Genomic DNA, 21353 nt, shown 5'->3' on the forward strand with positions numbered 1-21353 from the left:
TTGATGTAGTCTACATGGATTTTAGCAAGGCTTTTGACAAGGTCCCACATAGCAGACTGGTCAAAAAAGTCAAAGCCCGTGGGATCCAATGGAAAGTGGCTAGTTGGATCCAAAATTGGCTCAGTGGCTGGAAGCAAAGGGTAATGGTTAACGGGTGTTTTTACGATTGAAAGGCTGTTTCCAGTGGGGTTCCGCAGGGCTCAGTACTGGGTCCCTTGCTTTTTGTGGTATATATTAATGATTTGGACTTAAATGTAGGGGGCATGATCAAGAAGTTTGCAGATGATACAAAAATTGGCCGTGTGGTTGATAGTGAGGAGGAAAGCTGTAGACTGCAGGAAACTATCAATGGACTGGTCAGGTGGGCAGAAAAGTGGCAAATGGAATTCAATCCAGAGAACTGTGAGGTAATGCATTTGGGGAGAGCAAACAAGGCAAAGGAATACACAATAAATGGGAGGATACTGAGAGGTGTAGAGGAACAGAGGGACCTTGGAGTGCATGTCCACAGATCCCTGAAGGAAGCAGGACAGGTAGATTAGGTGGTTAAAAGGGCATACGGGATACTTTCCTTTATTGGCTGAGGCACAGAATATAAGAGCAGGAAGGTTGTGCTGGAACTGTATAAAACACTAGTTAGGCCACAGCTTGAGTACTGAGTACAGTTCTGGTCACCACATTACAGGAAAGATGTAATTGCACTGGAGAGGATACAGAGGAGATTTACGAGGATGTTGCCAGGGCTGGAGAATTTTAGCTATGAGAAAATATTGGATAGGCTGGGGTTGTTTTCTTTGGAAAAAGGAGGCTGAGGGGAGATCTAATTGAAGTATATAAAATTATGAGGGGCCTGGATAGAGTGGAGTGGGAGGACCTATTTCCCTTAGCAGAGGGGTCAGTGACCAGGGGGATAGATTTAAAGTAATTGGTAGAAGGATTAGAGGGGAGCAGAGGAGAAATGTTTTCACCCAGAGGGTGGTGGGGGTCTGGAACTCACTGCCTGAAAGGGTGGTAGAGGCAGAAACCCTCAACTCATTTAAAAAGTACTTGGATATGCACTTGAAGTGCCGTGACCTGCAGGGCTATGGACCAAATGCTGGAAAGTGGGATTAAGCTGGATAGCTCTTTATCGGCTGGCATGGACACGATGGGCTGAATGGCCTCCTGCTGTGCCATAACTTTCTATGATTCTATGATTATGCCCACAAAACCACCACTCGCCCACTCATTAATAGTGTCTCTCTTTTCCCCTTCTGTAGTGTTAACATAGAATATCCTTCCCTAAGATTCCATCCTTGTCCTCATTATAGCTGTTGAGATTTGTATACTGTACTTAATAAAATCTGATTGCATTCATATTGTCTCATCACATTAAAACATCTCAAAGGACTTTGCACAATGACCATCCCATAGACATTGTGTGAGATGGTGTTCATTACTCAGTATACAGCACATCATAATCCATTACCTTAGCTTTTAATTCCTTATTTTCCTCCAGCAGTGCCTCGTATTTCTGCCTCAGTTCTGTCACTTCAAGTCGTAGTGTTTCCACATCTGCAGTCTCAGGACCCGCTGTTCCCAAATGCTGTTTCAAGAAACTAATACATATATTAAGAAAAAAAAAACAAAGCACCTCTTAATACAGTGGGATTGTCACACCACCGTGCCAGCTAAATACAGATGAAGGTGAAAGTAGGATTTCTGGAGGGAACCCTCTACGGTAGACTCAGTAACCCGATAACTGAACTAGGCTCTATCCACTGTACTGCAGAGCACCGTTAATGGAATGTGGCAGTAGACTTAACACTGGAGTGGGACTGTTTGCTTAAACATTTTTTTTATTTGTTCATGGGATATGGGCATCGCTGGCGAGGCCGGCATTTATTGCCCATCCCCAATTGCCCTTGAGAAGGTGGTGGTGAGCCGCCTTCTTGAACCGCTGCAGTCCGTGTGGTGAAGGTTCTCCCACAGTGCTGTTTGGTAGGAAGTTCCAGGATTTTGACCCAGCGACAATGAAGGAACGGCGATATATTTCCAAGTCGGGATGGTGTGTGACTTGGAGGGGAACGTGCAGGTGGTGTTGTTCCCATGTGCCTGCTGCTCTTTTCCTTCTAGGTGGTGGAGGTTGTGGGTTTGGGAGGTGTTTAAGGTTTGTTTAAATCTTCCAAATATTATCTTCAGGTTTAGCCTCTCCAGTAAGTGCCAGTTTTGAAGCCTCTCTAGATATATCACTAGCTGATAATGGGTGAATAAAGAAATAAGGGCAAAATTGAAACTAAAAAAAGGCATACACAATAAAGGAGAGGATGATAAAAGGGAAAACAAAGATTCAGAAAGAAGTCAAAAAAACAATTAGGAAGGCAAAGAGGAATTATGAAATTAAATTATCAAGGAACACAAAAAGAAACAGAAATGAAAAAAAAATAAAGGGATGCATTCGATAAACACACAGGTAATGACAACAAAATAGCAGAAATATTGATTAACTACTTTGCCTCAGTATCTACCAGGGAGATTAACAAGGAGGACATGACATTAGAAGAGATCAAAAAAGATATCAAGACATTTAAGATAGAAAAAGGGGCAGAATTGATAAACTAATTAAACTTGGGAGGATAAAACCCCTGGTCCTGATGGATTGCATCCTCGCTATTAAAAGAAGTTAGGGAAGAGATAGCAGAGGCAGTATTACACATATATAAAAATTCATTAGAAAAGGGAACAGTGCTGGCGGACAGATAATGTGATTCCTATATTTAAAAAGGGAGATAGAACAAGTCCAGGGAATTATAGACCAGTTAGCTTAACGCCAGTGGTAGGAAAGATATTAGAATCTTTAACCAAAGCTGTAACAGAAAAACATCTAGAAATCGAAAATATAATAAAGAATTGTCAGCATCGATTTCAAAAGGGAAGGTCATGCTTAATCAACCTTACTGAATTCTTTGAAGACGTATCAAAGGGTAGACAAGTTCCCTTCTGTACACAGGGGATTGTGGAGACCTTAAGACAATAAGAGATAGGAGCAGGAGTAGGCCATTCGGCCCTTCGAGCCTGCTCCGCCATTTAATAAGATCATGGTTGATCTGATTTTTACCTCAACTCCACTTTCCCGCCTTTTCCCCATATCCATTGACTCCCTCGCTGATCAAAAATTTGTCTAACTCAGCCTTGAATGTATTCAATGACTCAGCCTCCACAGCTTTTTGGGGTAAAGAATTCCAAAGATTCACGACCCTCTGGGAGAAGAAATTCCTCCTCATTTCCGTCTTAAACGGGCGACCCCTTATTCTGAGACTATGCCCCCTAGTTTTAGATTCCCCCATGAGGGGTAACATCCTCTCAGCATCTACCCTATCAAGTCCCCTCAGAATCTTGTATGTTTCAATAAGATCTCCTCTCATTCTTCTAAACTCCAATGAGTATAGACCCAACCTGCTCAATCTTTCCTCATAAGACAACCCTTCCATACCCGGAATCAACCGAGTGAACCCTCTCTGAACTGCCTCCAATGCAAGTATGTCCTTCCTTAAATAAGGGTACCAGAACTGTACGCAGCACTCCAGGTGTGGTCTCACCAGCACCCTGTACAGTTGTAGCATGACTTCCCTGCTTTTATACTCCATCCCCCTAGAAATAAAGGCCAATATTCCGTTTGCCTTCCAGATTACCTGCTGCACCTGTATGTTGACTTTTTGTGTTTCACGTACGAGGACACCCAGATCCCTCTGTACCGCAGCATTTTGTAGTATTTCTCCATTCAAATAATATTTTGCTTTTTTATTTTTCCTCCCAAAGTGGATGACTTCACATTTTCCCACATTATATTCCATCTGCCAAATTTTGCCCATTCGCTTAACCTGTCAACATCCCTTTGCAGACACTTTGTGTCCTCATCACAACTTGCTTTTCCACCTATCTTTGTATCAGCAGCAAATTTGGCCACAAGACACTCTGTTCCTTCATCCAAGTCATTGATATATATTGTAAATAGTTGAGGCCCCAGCACTGAGCCCTGCGGCACCCCACTAGTTACAGATTGCCATTTTGAAAATGACCCTTTTATCCCAACTCTTTGTTTTCTGTTAGTTAGCCAATCCTCTATCCATGCCAGTATATTACCCCCAACACCATGAGCTCTTATCTTATGCAGTAATCTTTTATGTGGCACCTTATCGAATGCCTTTTGGAAATCCAAATATACTGCATCCATTGGTTCCCCTTTATCCACCCTGCCCGTTACTTCCTCAAAGAACTCTAATAAATTTGTCAGACACGATTTCCCCTTCATAAAACCATGTTGACTCTCCTTGATTGTATTATGAGTCTCCAAATGTCCTGCTACTACTTCCTTAATAATGGATTCTAGCATTTTCCCAATGACAGATGTTAGGCTAACTGGTCTATAGTTACCTGCTTTCTGTCTCACTCCCTTCTTGAATAGGGGTGTTACATTTGCGGTTTTCCAATCCGCTGGGACCTTTCCAGAATCGTGAATTCTGGAAGATTACAACCAATGCGTCCACTATCTCTGTAGCCACTTCCTTTAAGACCCTCGGACGCAAGCCATCGGGTCCAGGGGACTTGTCAGCCTTTAGACCCATTAGTTTACCTAGTACTTTTTCTCTCGTGATAGTGATTGTTTTTAGTTCCTCCCTCCCCTTTGCCCCTTGATTTTCTACTATTATTGGTATATTATTAGTGTCTTCTACTGTGAAGACAGATACAAAATATCTGTTCAATTTTTCTGCCATTTCCTTGTTTTCCATTATTATTTCCCCAGTCTCATCCTCTAAGGGACCAATGTTTACTTTAGCTACCCTCTTCCTTTTTATATACTTGTAGAAGCTTTTACTGTCAGTTTTTATATTTCTTGCTAGTTTGCTCTCATAATTTATTTTCTCCCTCTTTATTATTCTTTTAGTCATCCTTTGCTGGTTTTTAAAGTTTTCCCAATCTTCGGGCTTACCAGTAATCTTTACCATGTTGTATGCTTTTTCTTTTAACCTGACACCATCCTTAACACTGCCCCATTCTGTATACAGGGGATTAGCAGGAAGGCCGACAAGATTCCTGCTAAACTATATGTCACAAAATAAAAAAATCTGGAATTAAAAAGCTGGTATCGATAAAAGTGACAATGAAGCTGTTGAAATGTCGTAAAAACCCAGCTGATTTACTGATGTCCTTTAGTGAGGGAAACCTGCCGTCCTTACTGGGTCTGGTCTATATGTGACTCCAGTCCCACATCAACATGGTTGACTCTTAACTGCCCGCTGAAGTATCCTAGTAAGCCACTCAGTTGCATCAAACTGCTACCAACAATTGAAGAAAGCCATCCATCACCACTACCTTCTCAAGGGCAACTAGGGATGGGCAATAAATGCTGGCCTTGTCAGCGACGCCCACATCCCGAGAATTAATGATAAAACCCACAGCTTTTCAATAGCTGTGTCATGGTTTTCCTACTAAACCATTACTTTATAAATGAAGTCCGAGAAGCGACACAACACTTCCTGTATAATAAAGGATACTCCATTGCATTGTTGGGTTTCTCCGGCTCCTCATAGAGGGCGACCAGCACTGAAAAACAGAGCAAGTTCAATTATATACAATTAACACACACTAGAACAGCACCACTCAAATGCAAATCATGCAATTAAGTACGGCACTACAATTAAAATAGCCCATACGCTCCATCCTGTACATTTTGGGCAATAGTCCAGTCACTCCTGTATTGTCAAAAAGTCTGAAGTGAGAGGCAATAGCCAAAGTATTATGCTGATAAATACTGATATTCCATTTTATAACAGAGGTTTCCTGCTAACAAGGCCAAACCGTCTCACCTGGAAATTTTAATGCTTAAATGTCCACAAGAGAAATCATGTTGTTGAGGATACGGGGGTGGTGCCAGAGGACGGGAGAATTGCAACCCTTGTTCAAAAAAGGGTGTAAGGATAAACCCAGCAACTATAGGCCAGTCAGTTTAACCCCAGTAGTGGGGAAACTTTTAGAAACGATAATCCGGGACAGAATTAACAGTCACTTGGACACGTGTGGATTGATTAAGGAAAGCCAGCACGGATTTGTTTAATTAAACTCATAGCGTTTTTTGATGAGGTAACAGAGAGGCAATGCAGTTGATGTGGTGTATATGGACTTTCAAAAGGCATTTGATAAAGTGCCACATGGTAGGCTTATCGTTAAGATTGCAGCCCATGGAATAAAGGGGGCAGCAGCAACAGGGATACAGAATTGGCTATGTGACTGAAAACAGAGAGCAGTGGTGAACGGTTGTTTTTCGGACTGGAGGGTTGTGTACAGTGGTGTTCCCCAGGGGTCAGTGCTGGGATCACTGCTTTTCTTAATATATATCAATGACTTGGACTTGGGTGTACCCGGCACAATTTCAAAATCTGCAGACGACAAAACTTTAAAGGGTAGTGAACAGTGAGGAGGATAGTTTTCTTTTTCATTCATTCATGGGATGTGGGAGTCGCTGGCGAGGCCAGCATTTATTGCCCATCCCTAATTGCCCTCGAGAAGGTGGTGGTGAGCCGCCTTCTTGAACCGCTGCAGTCCGTGTGGTGACGGTTCTCCCACAGTGCTGTTAGGAAGGGAGTTCCAGGATTTTGACCCAGTGACGATGAAGGAACGGCGATATATTTCCAAGTCGGGATGGTGTGTGACTTGTTTGGAGGGGAACGTGCAGGTGGTGTTGTTCCCATGTGCCTGTTGCTCTTGTCCTTCTAGGTGGTAGAGGTCGCGGGTTTGGGAGGTGCTGTTGAAGAAGCCTTGGCGAGTTGCTGCAGTGCATCCTGTGGATGGTACACACTGCAGCCACTGTGCGCCGGTGGTGAAGGCAGTGAATGTTTAGGGTGGTGGATGGGGTGCCAATCAAGCGGGCTGCTTTGTCCTGGATGGTGTCGAGCTTCTTGAGTGTTGTTGGAGCTGCACTCATCCAGGCAAGTGGAGAGTATTCCATCACACTCCTGACATGTGCCTTGTAGATGGTGGAAAGGCTTTGGGGAGTCAGGAGGTGAGTCACTCACTGCAGAATACCCAGCCTCTGACCTGCTCTTGTAGCCACAGTATTTATATGACTTGACCAGAAACTTAACCGGACCATTGTGACTCCCCAGGATGTTGATGGTGGGACATTCAGTGATGGTAATGCTGTTGAATGTCAAGGGGAGGTGGTTAGACTCTCTCTTGTTGGAGATGGTCATTGCCTGGCACTTGTCTGACGTGAATATTACTTGCCACTTATCAGCCCAAGCCTGGATGTTGTCCAGGTCTTGCTGCATGCGGGCATGGACTGCTTCATTATCTGAGGGATTGCGAATGGAACTGAACACTGTGCAGTCATCAGCGAACATCCCCATTTCTGACCTTATGATGGAGGGAAGGTCATTGATGAAGCAGCTGAAGATGGTTGGGCCGAGGACACTGCCCTGAGGAACTTCAATTTTACGAGGGCTCCTTGGTGCCACACTCTGTCAAATGCTGCCTTGATGTCAAGGGCAGTCAACTCTCACCTCACCTCTGGAATCTAGCTCTTTTGTCCATGTTTGGACCAAGGCTGTAATGAGGTCTGGAGCAGAGAGGTCCTGGCGGAAACCAAACTGAGCATCGGTGAGCAGGTTATTGGTGAGCAAGTGCCGCTTGATAGCACTGTCGACGACACTTTCCATCACTTTGCTGATGATTGAGAGTAGACTGATGGGGCGGTAATTGGCCGGATTGGATTTGTCCTGCTTTTTGTGGACAGGATATACCTGGGCAATTTTCCACATTGTTGGGTAGATGCCAGTGTTGTAGCTGTACTGGAACAGTTTGGCTAGAGGCGCGGCTAGTTCTGGAGCACAAGTCTTCAGCACTACCGCCAGGATGTTGTCGGGGCCCATAGCCTTTGCTGTATCCAGTGCATTTTTAGGTACGCCTGGTGCTGCTCCTGGCATGCTCTTCTACACTCCTCATTGAACCAGGGTTGATTCCCTGGCTTGTTGGTAATGGTAGAGTGAGGAATATGCCGGGCCATGAGGTTACAGATTGTGCTGGAATACAATTCTGCTGCTGCTGATGGCCCACAGCGCCTTATGGATGCCCAGTTTTGAGCTGCTAGATCTGTTCTGAATCTATCCCATTTAGCACGGTGGTCGTGCCACACAACACGTTGGATGGTGTCCTCAGTGCGAAGACGGGACTTTGTCTCCACGCGGACTGTCTGGTGGTCACTCCTACAAATACTGTCAAGGACAGATGCATCTGCGACAGGTAGATTGGTGAGGACGGGGTCAAGTCGGTTTTTCCCTCGTGTTGGTTCGTTCACCACCTGTCTCAGGCGCAGTCTGGCAGCTACGTTCTTCAGGACTTGGCCAGCTCGGTCAGTAGCGGTGCTACTGAGCCATTCTTAGTGATGGACATTTGGACATTGAAGTCCCCCACCCAGAGTACATTCTGTGCCGTTGCTACCCTCAGTGCTTCCTCCAAGTGGTGCTCAACATGGAGGAGGACTGATTCATCAGCTGAGGGAGGACGGTAGGTGGTAATCAGCAGGAGGTTTCCTTGCCCATGTTTGACCTGATGCCCAGTCAATGTTGAGGACTCCCAGGGCCACTCCCTCCTGACTGTATATCACTGTACCGCCACCTCTGGTGGGTCTGTCCTGCCGGTGGGACAGGACATATCCAGGGATGGTGATGGAAGAGTCTGGGACGTTGGCTGAAAGGTATGATTCTGTGAGTATGGCTATGTCAGGCTGTTGCTTGACTATTCTGTGGGACAGCTCTCCCAATTTTGGCACAAGTCCCCAGATGTTAGTGAGGAGGACTTTGCAGGGTCGACTGGGCTTGGTGTTTTGCCATTGTCGTGTCCGGTGCCTAGTGGTCCGATGCCGGGTGGTCCGTCCGGTTTTATTCTTATTATAACTTTTTTTAATTGAGATTGTGCAACTAAGTGGCTTGCTAGGCCATTTCAGAGGGCAATTAAGAATCAACCACATTGCTGTGGGTCTGGAGTCACATTTAGGCCAGACCGGGTAAGGACGGCAGGTTTCCTTCCCTGAAGGACATTAGTGAACCAGATGGGTTTTTGCGACAATCCGGTAGTTTCATGGCCACCATTACTGACACTAGTTTTTTTTAAATTCCAGTTTTTAATTTATTTGAATGTAAATTACCCAGCTGCCGTGGTGGGATTTGAACTCATGACAGGATTATTAGTCCAGGCCTCTGGATTACTAGTCCAGTAACATAACCAGTATGCTACTGTACCCGGTACAGTGATAGACTTCAAGAGGATTTTGACAGGGTGGTGGCACGCGCGGACATGTGACAGATGAAATTTAACGCAGAAAAATGCGAAGTGATATATTTCCGTAGGAAGAAGGAGGAGAGGCATAATATAAACAATCTGAAAGGGGTATAGGAACAGAGAGATCTGGGGGTATATGTGCACAAATCGTTGAAGATGGCAGGACAGGTTGAGAAACCAGTTAAAAAAGCACACGGGATCCTGGGCTTTATAAATAGAGGCATGGAGTACAAAAGTATGGAAATCATGATGAACCTTTATAAAACACTGGTTCGGCCACAACTGGAGTACTGTGTCCAGTTCTGGGCACCGCACTTCAGGAAAGATGCAAAGGCCTTAGAGAGGATGCAGAAGAGATTTACTAGAATGATTCCAGGGATGAGGGTCTTTAGTTAGGTGGATAGACTGGAGAAGCTGGGGTTGGAACAGAGACTGTTGCGAGGAGATTTGATAGAGGTATTCAAAATTATGAAGGGTCTAGACAGAGTAGATAGAGAGAAACTGTTCCCATTGGCGGAAGGGCCAAGAACCAGAGGACATAGATTTAAGGTGATTGGCAAAAGAACCAAAGGTGACATGTGAAAAAACCTTTTTTTTTTACGCAGCGAGTGGTTAGGATCTGGAATGCACTGCCCGAGGGGGTGGTGGAGGCAGATTCAATCATGGCCTTCAAAAGGGAACTGGATAAGTACTTGAAAGGAAAAAAATTGCAGGGCTACGGAGATAGGGCGGGGGAGTGGGACTAGCTGGATTGTTCTTGCAGAGAAGGCCGAATGGCCTACTTCTGTGCTGTAACATTTCTATTATTCTATTAGAGAGGGGAAGGAATTGAAAGAAAATATCAGGTCATTTGGGACAAAGTGAATGGGTGTGCTGACCCCTAAGGGACAAAGGCCAATTTTACAAAAGTGAAAACTGGACACCCACCTAGAATTTGACTGAAGATTGTGTGTTTGGATACTGGGTGTCAGGATATAGCCAGGACCTGATGGTGCACTTCTCACACTTTTTGACCAAAAACACTTTTGGTTCCTCGTACTCTGTACATTGATGCACAGGCAATTTAATAACACTTTTTGCATTCTCACCATTGCTCTTATCTCCTCTTTCTTTTCTTCAGCTTATTATTTCCAGCCTAACCCTCAGCCGTTTATAGGTTCAGAGTGTGTCGGCTCTCACTGCAGGACTAGGACTCCATGATGGCATGTACAGCAACAGCCTGACGTTACTGTATATGCGGGTACGGTAGCATAGTGGTTATGTTACTGGACTAGTAATCCAGAGGCCTGGACTAATAATCCAGAGTCATGAGTTCAAATCCCGCCACAGCAGCTGGGGAATTTAAATTCAATTAATTAAATAAAATCTGGAATAAAAAAAACTAGTATTAGTAATGGTGGCCATGAAACTACCGGATTGTTGTAAAAACCCATCTGGTTCACTAATGCCCTTTAGGGAAGGAAACGTCTCGAACATCTGGGCCAATTATGACTTGTGCCAAGATTGGGAGAGCTGTCCCACAGACGAGTCAAGCAACAGCCTGACATAGCCATACTCACAGAATCATACCTTTCAGCAAACGTCCCAGACTCTTCCATCACCATCCCTGGGTATGTCCTGTCCCACTGGCAGGACAGAGGTGGCGGTACAGTGATATACAGCCAGGAGGGAGTGGCCCTGGGAGTCCTCGACATCGACTCAAGACCCCATGAAATCTCATGGCATCAGGTCAAACATAGGCAAGGAAACCTCCTGCTGATTACTACCTACCGCCCTCCCTCAGCTGATGAATCAGTCCTCCTCCATGTTGAGCACAACTTGGAGGAAGCACTGAGGGGAGCAAGGGCACAGAATGTACCCTGGGTGGGGGACTTCAATGTCCATCACCAAGAGTGGCTCGGTAGCACCACTACTGACCGAGCTGGCCGAATCTTGAAGGACATAGCTGCAAGACTGGGCCTGCAGCAGGTGGTGAGAGAACTAACATGAGGGAAAAACTTACTTGACCTCGTCCTCACCAATCTACCTGTCGCAGATGCATCTGTCCATGACAGTATTGGTAGGAGTGACCACCGCACAGTCCTCGTGGAGACGAAGTTCAGTCTTCGCACTGAGGACACCATCCAACGTGTTGTGTGGCACTACCACCGTGCTAAATGGGATAGATTCAGAACAGATCTAGCAGCTCAAAACTGGGCATCCATGAGGCGCTGAGGGCCATCAGCAGCAGAACTGTATTCCAGCACGATCTGTAATCTCATGGCCTGGCATATTCCTCACTCTACCATTACCAACAAGCCAGGGGGTCAACCCTGGTTCAATGAGGAGTGTAGAAGAGCATGCCAGGAGCAGCACCAGGCGTACCTAAAAATGAGATGCCAAACTGGTGAAGCTAAACAGCGGAAGCAACATGCCAAAGACAGAGCTAAGCGATTTCACAACCAACGGATCAGATCAAAGCTCTGCAGTCCTGCCACATCCGGTGGTGGACAATTAAACAACTAACAGGAGGAGGAGGCTCTGTAAACATCCCCATCCTCAATGATGGCGGAGTCCAGCACGTGAGTGCAAAAGACAAGGCTGAAGCATTTGCAACCATCTTCAGCCAGAAGTGCCGAGTGGATGATCCATCTCGGCCTCCTCCCGATATCCCCACCATCACAGAAGCTAGTCTTCAGCCAATTTGATTCACTCCACGTGATATCAAGAAACGGCTGAGTGCACTGGATACAGCAAAGGCCATGGGCCCCGACAACATCCCGTCTGTAGTGCTGAAGACTTGTGCTCCTCTCGCCTAATTGTTCCAGTACAGCTACAACACTGGCATCTACCTGACAAAGCGGTTCAAGGCGGCGGCTCACCACCACGTTCTCAAGGGCAATTAGGGATGGGCAGCGACGCCCACATCCCACGAACGAATAAAAAAAACACACACAAGCCCGATGTTACCGCGCACACCGACACCGACCCGGGCGTTACCGCGCACACCGACACCGACCCGGGCGTTACCGCGCACACCGACACCGACCCGGGCGTTACTGTATTTATGCAAAAACACAAAAGGAAAAGCGGCCCAACCATGGCTAACAAAAGAAATTAAGGATAGTATTAGATCCAAAGAGGAGTCATATAAAGTTGCCAGAAAAATAGCAAAATTGAGGATTGGGAACAGTTTAGAATTCAGCAAAAAAGAACCCAGAGATTGACTAAGAGGGGAAAAATAGAGTATGAGAGTAAACTTGCAAGGAACATAAAAATGGACTGTAAAAGCTTCTACAAGTATGTAAAAAGAAAAAGATTAGTGAAGACAAATGTAGGTCCCTTACAGTCAGAAATGGGAGAATTTATAATGGGGAACAAGGAAATGGCAGAACAATTAAACAAATACTTTGGTTCTGTCTTCACGGAAGAGGACACAAATAACTTCCCAGAAATGCCAGGGAACCAAGGGACTAGTGAGGAGGAGGAATTAAAGGAAATTAGTATTAGTTAAAAAATGGTGCTGGAGAAATTAATGGGACTGAAAGCCGATAAATCCTCAGGACCTGATAATCGGCATCCCAGAGTACTAAAAGAGGTAGCCATGGAAATAGTGGATGCATTAGTTGTCATCTTCCAAAATTGTTACCTGACCATTCTCCTGGCCGGCCTCCCATCTTCCATCCTCCATAAACTGTGTGTGTGATTTTGGAACAGTTCCTGCAGATTGGAGGGTGGCAAATGTAACCCCACTATTTAAAAAAGGAGGGAGAAAGCAGGGAACTACAGACCGGTTAGCCTAACATCAGTAGTAGGGAAACTGCTAGAGTCTATTATAAAGGATGTGATAACAGGTCACTTAGAAAATATCAACGGGATTAGACTAAGTCAACATGGATTTATGAAAGGGAAATCATGTTTGACAAACCTACTGGAGATTTTTGAGGATGTAACTAGTAGAATAGATAAGTGAGAACCAGTGGATGTGGTGTATTTGGATTTTCAGAAGGCCATTGATAAAGTCCCACATAAGAGGTTAGTGTGCAAAATTAAAGCACGTGATTGGGGATAATATACTGGCATGGATTGAAAATTGGTTAACAGACAGGAAACAGAGAGTAGGAATAAATGGGTCTTTCTCGGGGTGGCAGGCAGTGACTAGTGGGGTACCGCAGGGATCAGTGCTTGGGCCCCAGATATTCACAATATAGATCAACGATTTGGATGAGGGAACCAAATGTAATATTTCTAAGTTTGCTGACGACATAAAACTAGGTGGAATCGTGAGTTGTGAGGCTTCAAGGCAATTTAAACAAGTTGAGTGAGTGGGCAAATGCATGGCAGATGCAGTATTAAGTGGATAAATGTGAAGTTATCCACTTTGGAAGGAAAAACAGAAAGGCAGAGTATTATTTAAATGGTGATAGATTGGGAAATGTTGATGTACAAAGTGACCTGGGTGTCCTTGTACACCAGTCACTGAAAGCAAACATGCAGATGCAGCAAGCAGTTAGGAAGGCAAATGGTATGTTGGCCTTCATTGCAAGAGGATTTGAGTACAGGAGCAAGGATGTCTTACTGCAGTTATACAGGGCCTTGGTGAGACCGCACCTGAAGTATTATGTGCAGTTTTGGTCTCCTTACCTAAGAGAGGATATACTTGTCATAGAGGGAGTGCAGCGAAGGTTCACCAGACTGATTCCTGGGATGGCAGGACTGTCGTATGAGGAGAGATTGGGTCGACTCGGCCTGTATTCACTCGAGTTTAGAAGAATGAGAGGGGATCTCATTGGAACATATAAAATTCTGACAGAGCTAGACAGACTGGATCCAGGAAGGATGTTTTCCCCTGGCTGGGGGTGGTCCAGAAAGAGGGGTCACAGTCTCAGGATACGGGGTAGGACATTTAGGACTGAGATGAGGAGAAATTTCTTCACTCAGAGGGTGGTGAACCTGTGGAATTCTCGATGACAGAAGGCTGTGGAGGGCAAGTCACTGAATATATACAAGAAGGAGCTGGATAGATTTCTAGACACAAAAGGCATCAAGGGGTATGGGGAAAGCGCGAGAATATGGTATTGAGATAGAGGATCAGCCATGATCATATTGAATGGCGGAACAGGCTTCTATGTTTCTATGTTACCGACACTAACCCAGGCGTTACACCACATACCGACACCAACCCAGGCGTTACACCACATACCGACACCAACCCAGGCGTTACACCACATACCGACACCAACCCAGGCGTTACACCACATACCGACACCAACCCAGGCGTTACACCACATACCGACACCAACCCAGGCGTTACACCACATACCGTCACCAACCCAGGCGTTACAACACATATCGACACCAACCCAGGCGTGACAACACATACCGACACCAACCCAGGCGTTACAACACATACCGTCACCAACCCAGGCGTTACAACACATACCGTCACCAACCCAGGCGTTACACCACATACCGACACCAACCCAGGCGTTACACCACATACCGACACCAACCCAGGCGTTACAACACATACCGTCACCAACCCAGGCGTTACACCACATACCGTCACCAACCCAGGCGTTACACCACATACCGACACCAACCCAGGCGTTACAACACATACCGTCACCAACCCAGGCGTTACACCACATACCGACACCAACCCAGGCGTTACACCACATACCGACACCAACCCAGGCGTTACAACACATACCGTCACCAACCCAGGCGTTACAACACATACCGTCACCAACCCAGGCGTTACACCACATACCGACACCAACCCAGGCGTTACACCACATACCGACACCAACCCAGGCGTTACACCACATACCGACACCAACCCAGGCGTTACACCACATACCGACACCAACCCAGGCGTTACAACACATACCGTCACCAACCCAGGCGTTACACCACATACCGTCACCAACCCAGGCGTTACACCACATACCGACACCAACCCAGGCGTTACAACACATACCGTCACCAACCCAGGCATTACAACACATACCGTCACCAACCCAGGCGTTACACCACATACCGACACCAACCCAGGCGTTACACCACATACCGTCACCAACCCAGGCGTTACACCACATACCGTCACCAACCCAGGCGTTACACCACATACCGTCACCAACCCAGGCGTTACACCACATACCGACACCAACCCAGGCGTTACACCACATACCGACACCAACCCAGGCGTTACACCACATACCGTCACCAACCCAGGCGTTACACCACATACCGACACCAACCCAGGCGTTACACCACATACCGACACCAACCCAGGCGTTACACCACATACCGACACCAACCCAGGCGTTACAACACATACCGTCACCAACCCAGGCATTACAACACATACCGTCACCAACCCAGGCGTTACACCACATACCGACACCAACCCAGGCGTTACACCACATACCGTCACCAACCCAGGCGTTACACCACATACCGTCACCAACCCAGGCGTTACACCACATACCGTCACCAACCCAGGCGTTACACCACATACCGACACCAACCCAGGCGTTACACCACATACCGACACCAACCCAGGCGTTACACCACATACCGTCACCAACCCAGGCGTTACACCACATACCGTCACCAACCCAGGCGTTACACCACATACCGACACCAACCCAGGCGTTACACCACATACCGACACCAACCCAGGCGTTACACCACATACCGACACCAACCCAGGCGTTACAACAATAACTTGCATTTATATAGCGCCTTTAACGTAGTAACACATCCCAAAGTGCTTCACAGGAGCGTTATCAAACTAAATTTGACACCGAGCCACGTAAAGAAAAGTGACCAAAAGCTTGATCAAAGAGGTGGGTTTTAAGGAGCATCTCAAAGATGGAGAGAGAGGCAGAGAGGCGGAGAGGTTTAGGGAGGGAATTCCAGAGCTTAGGGCCTATGCAGCTGAAGGCACGGCCACCAATGGTGGAGCGAAGGAGGTCTGAGTTGGAGGAGTGCAGAGATCTCGGAGGATTGTAGGGCTGGAGTAGGTTACAGAGATAGGGAGGGGCGAGGCCATGGAGGGATTTGAAAACAAGGATGAGAATTTTAAAATTGAGGAGTTGCTGGAACAGGAACCTGACCGTAGGTCAGGGAGCACAGGGGTGATGGGAGTACGGGACTTGGTGTGAGTTAGGATACGGGCGGCAGAGTTTTGGATTAGCTCAAGTTTATGGAGGGTGGAAGATGGGAGGCCGGCCAGGAGAATGGTCAGGTAACAAAGGCGTGGATGAGGTTTCAGCAGCTGATGAGCTGAGGCAGTTGCGGAGATGGGCGATGTTCCGTAGGTGGAATTAGGCAGTCTTGGTGACAGAGTGGATATGAAGTCGGAAGCTCAGCACAGGATTAAATAGGACGGCAAGAGTACAAATAGTCTGGTTCAGGTTCAGACAGTGGCCGGGGAGAGGGATGGAGTCAGTGGCTAGGGAATGGAGTTTGTGGCAGGAACCAAATCGGTTTTCCCAATTAAAGGAAATTTCTATTCATCCAGTACTGGATGTCAGTCAAGCAGCATGACAAATCAGAGACAGTAGAGGGGTCAAGAGGTGGTGGTGAGGTAGAGGTGGTGGTGAGGTAGAGGTGGTGGTGAGGTAGAGGTGGTGGTGAGGTAGAGGTGGTGGTGAGGTAGAGGTGGGTGTCGTCAGCGTACATGTGGAAAGTGACGTCACGTTTTCGGATGATGTCACCAAGGGGCTGTACTAATCTCGCAGTTACATATTTCCCACCGTTGCTCTTTTGCTGGGGGGGGGGGGGGGGGGGGGGTCAGTGCCAGCGTACACGGTAACGCCGGGGGGGTCAGTGCCAGCGTACACGGTAACGCCGGGGGGGTCAGTGCCAGCGTACACGGTAACGCCGGGGGGGGTCAGTGCCAGCGTACACGGTAACGCCGGGGGGGTCAGTGCCAGCGTACACGGTAACGCCGGGGGGGGTCAGTGCCAGCGTACACGGTAACGCCGGGGGGGTCAGTGCCAGCGTACACGGTAACGCCGGGGGGGTCAGTGCCAGCGTACACGGTAACGCCGGGGGGGTCAGTGCCAGCGTACACGGTAACGCCGGGGGGGTCAGTGCCAGCGTACACGGTAACGCCGGGGGGGTCAGTGCCAGCGTACACGGTAACGCCGGGGGGGGTCAGTGCCAGCGTACACGGTAACGCCGGGGGGGTCAGTGCCAGCGTACACGGTAACGCCGGGGGGGTCAGTGCCAGCGTACACGGTAACGCCGGGGGGGTCAGTGCCAGCGTACACGGTAACGCCGGGGGGGTCAGTGCCAGCGTACACGGTAACGCCGGGGGGGTCAGTGCCAGCGTACACGGTAACGCCGGGGGGGGTCAGTGCCAGCGTACACGGTAACGCCGGGGGGGTCAGTGCCAGCGTACACGGTAACGCCGGGGGGGTCAGTGCCAGCGCCAGCGTACACGGTAACGCCGGGGGGGGTCAGTGCCAGCGTACACGGTAACGCCGGGGGGGTCAGTGCCAGCGTACACGGTAACGCCGGGGGGGGTCAGTGCCAGCGTACACGGTAACGCCGGGGGGGTCAGTGCCAGCGTACACGGTAACGCCGGGGGGGTCAGTGCCAGCGTACACGGTAACGCCGGGGGGGTCAGTGCCAGCGTACACGGTAACGCCGGGGGGGTCAGTGCCAGCGTACACGGTAACGCCGGGGGGGTCAGTGCCAGCGTACACGGTAACGCCGGGGGGGTCAGTGCCAGCGTACACGGTAACGCCGGGGGGGTCAGTGCCAGCGTACACGGTAACGCCGGGGGGGTCAGTGCCAGCGTACACGGTAACGCCGGGGGGGTCAGTGCCAGCGTACACGGTAACGCCGGGGGGGGGGGGTCAGTGCCAGCGCCAGCGTACACGGTAACGCTGGGGGGGTCAGTGCCAGCGTACACGGTAACGCCGGGGGGGGGGGGGGGGTCAGTGCCAGCGTACACGGTAACGCCGGGGGGGGGGGGGGGGGTCAGTGCCAGCGTACACGGTAACGCCGGGGGGGGTCAGTGCCAGCGTACACTGTAACGCCGGGGGGGGTCAGTGCCAGCGTACACGGTAACGCCGGGGGGGGGTCAGTGCCAGCGTACACGGTAACGCCGGGGGGGGGGGGGGGTCAGTGCCAGCGTACACGGTAACGCCGGGGGGGGGTCAGTGCCAGCGTACACGGTAACGCCGGGGGGGGGTCAGTGCCAGCGTACACGGTAACGCCGGGGGGGGGGGGGGGGGGTCAGTGCCAGCGTACACGGTAACGCCGGGGGGGTCAGTGCCAGCGTACACGGTAACGCCGGGGGGGGTCAGTGCCAGCGTACACGGTAACGCCGGGGGGGTCAGTGCCAGCGTACACGGTAACGCCGGGGGGGGTCAGTGCCAGCGTACACGGTAACGCCGGGGGGGGGGGGGGGTCAGTGCCAGCGTACACGGTAACGCCGGGGGGGGGGGGGGGTCAGTGCCAGCGTACACGGTAACGCCGGGGGGGTCAGTGCCAGCGTACACGGTAACGCCGGGGGGGTCAGTGCCAGCGTACACGGTAACGCCGGGGGGGGTCAGTGCCAGCGTACACGGTAACGCCGGGGGGGTCAGTGCCAGCGTACACGGTAACGCCGGGGGGGTCAGTGCCAGCGTACACGGTAACGCCGGGGGGGTCAGTGCCAGCGTACACGGTAACGCCGGGGGGGTCAGTGCCAGCGTACACGGTAACGCCGGGGGGGTCAGTGCCAGCGTACACGGTAACGCCGGGGGGGGTCAGTGCCAGCGTACACGGTAACGCCGGGGGGGTCAGTGCCAGCGTACACGGTAACGCCGGGGGGTCAGTGCCAGCGTACACGGTAACGCCGGGGGGTTAGTGCCAGCGTACACGGTAACGCCGGGGGGGGGGGTCAGTGCCAGCGTACACGGTAACGCCTGGGGGGTCAGTGCCAGCGTACACGGTAACGCCGGGGGGGTCAGTGCCAGCGTACACGGTAACGCCGGGGGGGGGGGTCAGTGCCAGCGTACACGGTAACGCCGGGGGGTCAGTGCCGGCGTACACGGTAACGCCGGGGGGTCAGTGCCGGCGTACACGGCAGCCTTGCAAACTACCGCCCCATCTCCAACCTCCCTTTCCTCTCCAAAGTCCTTGAACATGTTGTCGCCTCCCAAATCCGTGCCCATCTTTCCCGCAACTCCATGTTTGAATCCCTCCAATCAGGTTTCTGCCCCTGCCATAGTCTTGAAATGGCCCTTATCAACGTCACAAATGACATCCTATGTGACTGTGACCGTGGTAAACTCTCCCTCCTCATCTCTCTCCACCTGTCTGCAGCCTTTGACACGGTTGACCACACCATCCTCCTCCATTGTCCAGCTGGGTGGGACTGCCCTCGCCTGGTTCTATTCCTATCTATCCAATCGTAGCCAGAGAATCTCCTGCAATGGCTTCTTTTCCCGCTCCCGCACCATTTACCTCTGGAGTCCCCCAAAGTTCGATCCTTGGCCCCCTCCTATTTCTCATCTACAAAGGTGCATTAGTGACTAAGGTCACATCAGGGAAAAATAGTAAAATGTTAAAATTAAAAGCGCTATATCTGAATACACAAAGCATTCGTAACAAGATAGATGAATTAATGGCACAAATAGAGATGAATGAGTTTGATCTAGTAGCTATCACTGAGACGTTGTTGCAAGGTGACCAAGATTGGGAACTAAATATTCCAGGGTACTTGACTTTTAGAAAAGATCGGCAAAATGGAAAAGATGGGGGGGTGGGGGAGAAAAGAGAGGGGTGTAGCCCTGATAATAAAGGAAGAGGTGAAGGCAGAACTGAGAAAGGATCTTGGCTCAGAAGAATCAGGGTGTAGAATCAGTATGGGTGGAGCTAAGAAATAACAAGGGGCAAAAAACACTGGTAGGAGTGGTCAATAGGCCCCCTAAGAATAGTTACAGTGTTGGACAGAATATAAATCAGGAAATTAGAGGAGCATGTAACAAGGGTAATGCAATAATCATGGGGGATTTCAATCTTCATATAGACTGGGCAAACCAAATTGGCAAAAGTAGTTTGGAGGACGAGTTTTAAAAAAAATTCGTTCAAGGGATCTGGGCGTCGCTGGCGAGGCCGGCATTTATTGCCCATCCTTAATTGCCGTTGAGAAGGTGGTGGTGAGCCACCTTCTTGAACGGCTGCAGTCCTTGTGGTGAAGGTTCTCCCACAGTGCTGTTAGGAAGGGAGTTCCAGGATTTTGACCCAGCGACGATGAAGGAATGGTGATATATTTCCAAGTCGGGATGGTGTGTGACTTGGAGGGGAATGTGCAGGTGGTGGTGTTCCCATGTACCTGCTGCCCTTGTCCTTCTAGGTGGTAGAGGTCGCGGGTTTGGGAGGTGCTATCGAAGAAGCCTTGGCGAGTTGCTGCAGTGCATCCTGTGGATGGCACACACTGCAGCCACTGTGCACCAGTGGTGAAGGGAGTGAATGTTTAGGGTGGTGAATGGGGTGCCAATCAAGCGGGCTGCTTTGTCCTGGATGGTGTTGAGCTTCTTGAGTGTTGTTGGAGCTGCACTCATCCGGGCAAGTGGAGAGTATCCATCACACTCCTGACATGTGCCTTCTAGATGGTGGAAAGAATTTGGGGAGTCAGGAGGTGAGTCACTTGCCGCAGAATTCCCAGCCTCTGACCTGCTCTTGTAGCCACAGTATTTATATGGCTGGTCCAGTTAAGTTTCTGGTCAATGGTGACCCCCAGGATGTTGATGGTGGGGGATTCGGCGATGGTAGGGGATTCGGCGATGGTAATGCCGTTGAATGTCAAGGGGAGATGGTTGGACTCTCTCTTGTTGGAGATGGTCGCTGCCTGGCACGAATGTTACTTGCCACTTATGAGCCCAAGCCTGAATGTTGTCCAGCTCTTGCTGCATACGGGCTCGGACTGCTTCATTATCTGAGGAGTTGCGAATGGAACTGAACACTGTGCAATCATCAGCAAACATCCCCATTTCTGACCTTTTGATGGAGGGAAGGTCATTGATGAAGCAGCTGAAGATGGTTGGGCC

The 21353-nt window shown here is 49.3% G+C and overlaps 1 protein-coding gene across 1 annotated transcript in view; it reads right to left on the minus strand.

Moving 5' to 3' along the window:
- The window catches only part of mycbp (MYC binding protein), a 74801-nt gene that overhangs the window by 9652 nt on the left and 43796 nt on the right, over positions 1-21353 (minus strand). Inside the window, exons 3-4 of the mRNA XM_067978568.1 lie at positions 5535-5583; positions 1469-1598 (exon numbers count right to left, since the gene is read on the minus strand). Of these exons, the coding sequence (XP_067834669.1) occupies positions 1469-1598; positions 5535-5583 (179 nt within the window). The remainder of the gene's footprint in view (positions 1-1468; positions 1599-5534; positions 5584-21353) is intronic.

This window comes from Heptranchias perlo, unplaced genomic scaffold (genome assembly GCF_035084215.1).
Source record: "Heptranchias perlo isolate sHepPer1 unplaced genomic scaffold, sHepPer1.hap1 HAP1_SCAFFOLD_318, whole genome shotgun sequence".
Classification (NCBI taxonomy): Eukaryota; Metazoa; Chordata; class Chondrichthyes; order Hexanchiformes; family Hexanchidae; genus Heptranchias; species Heptranchias perlo.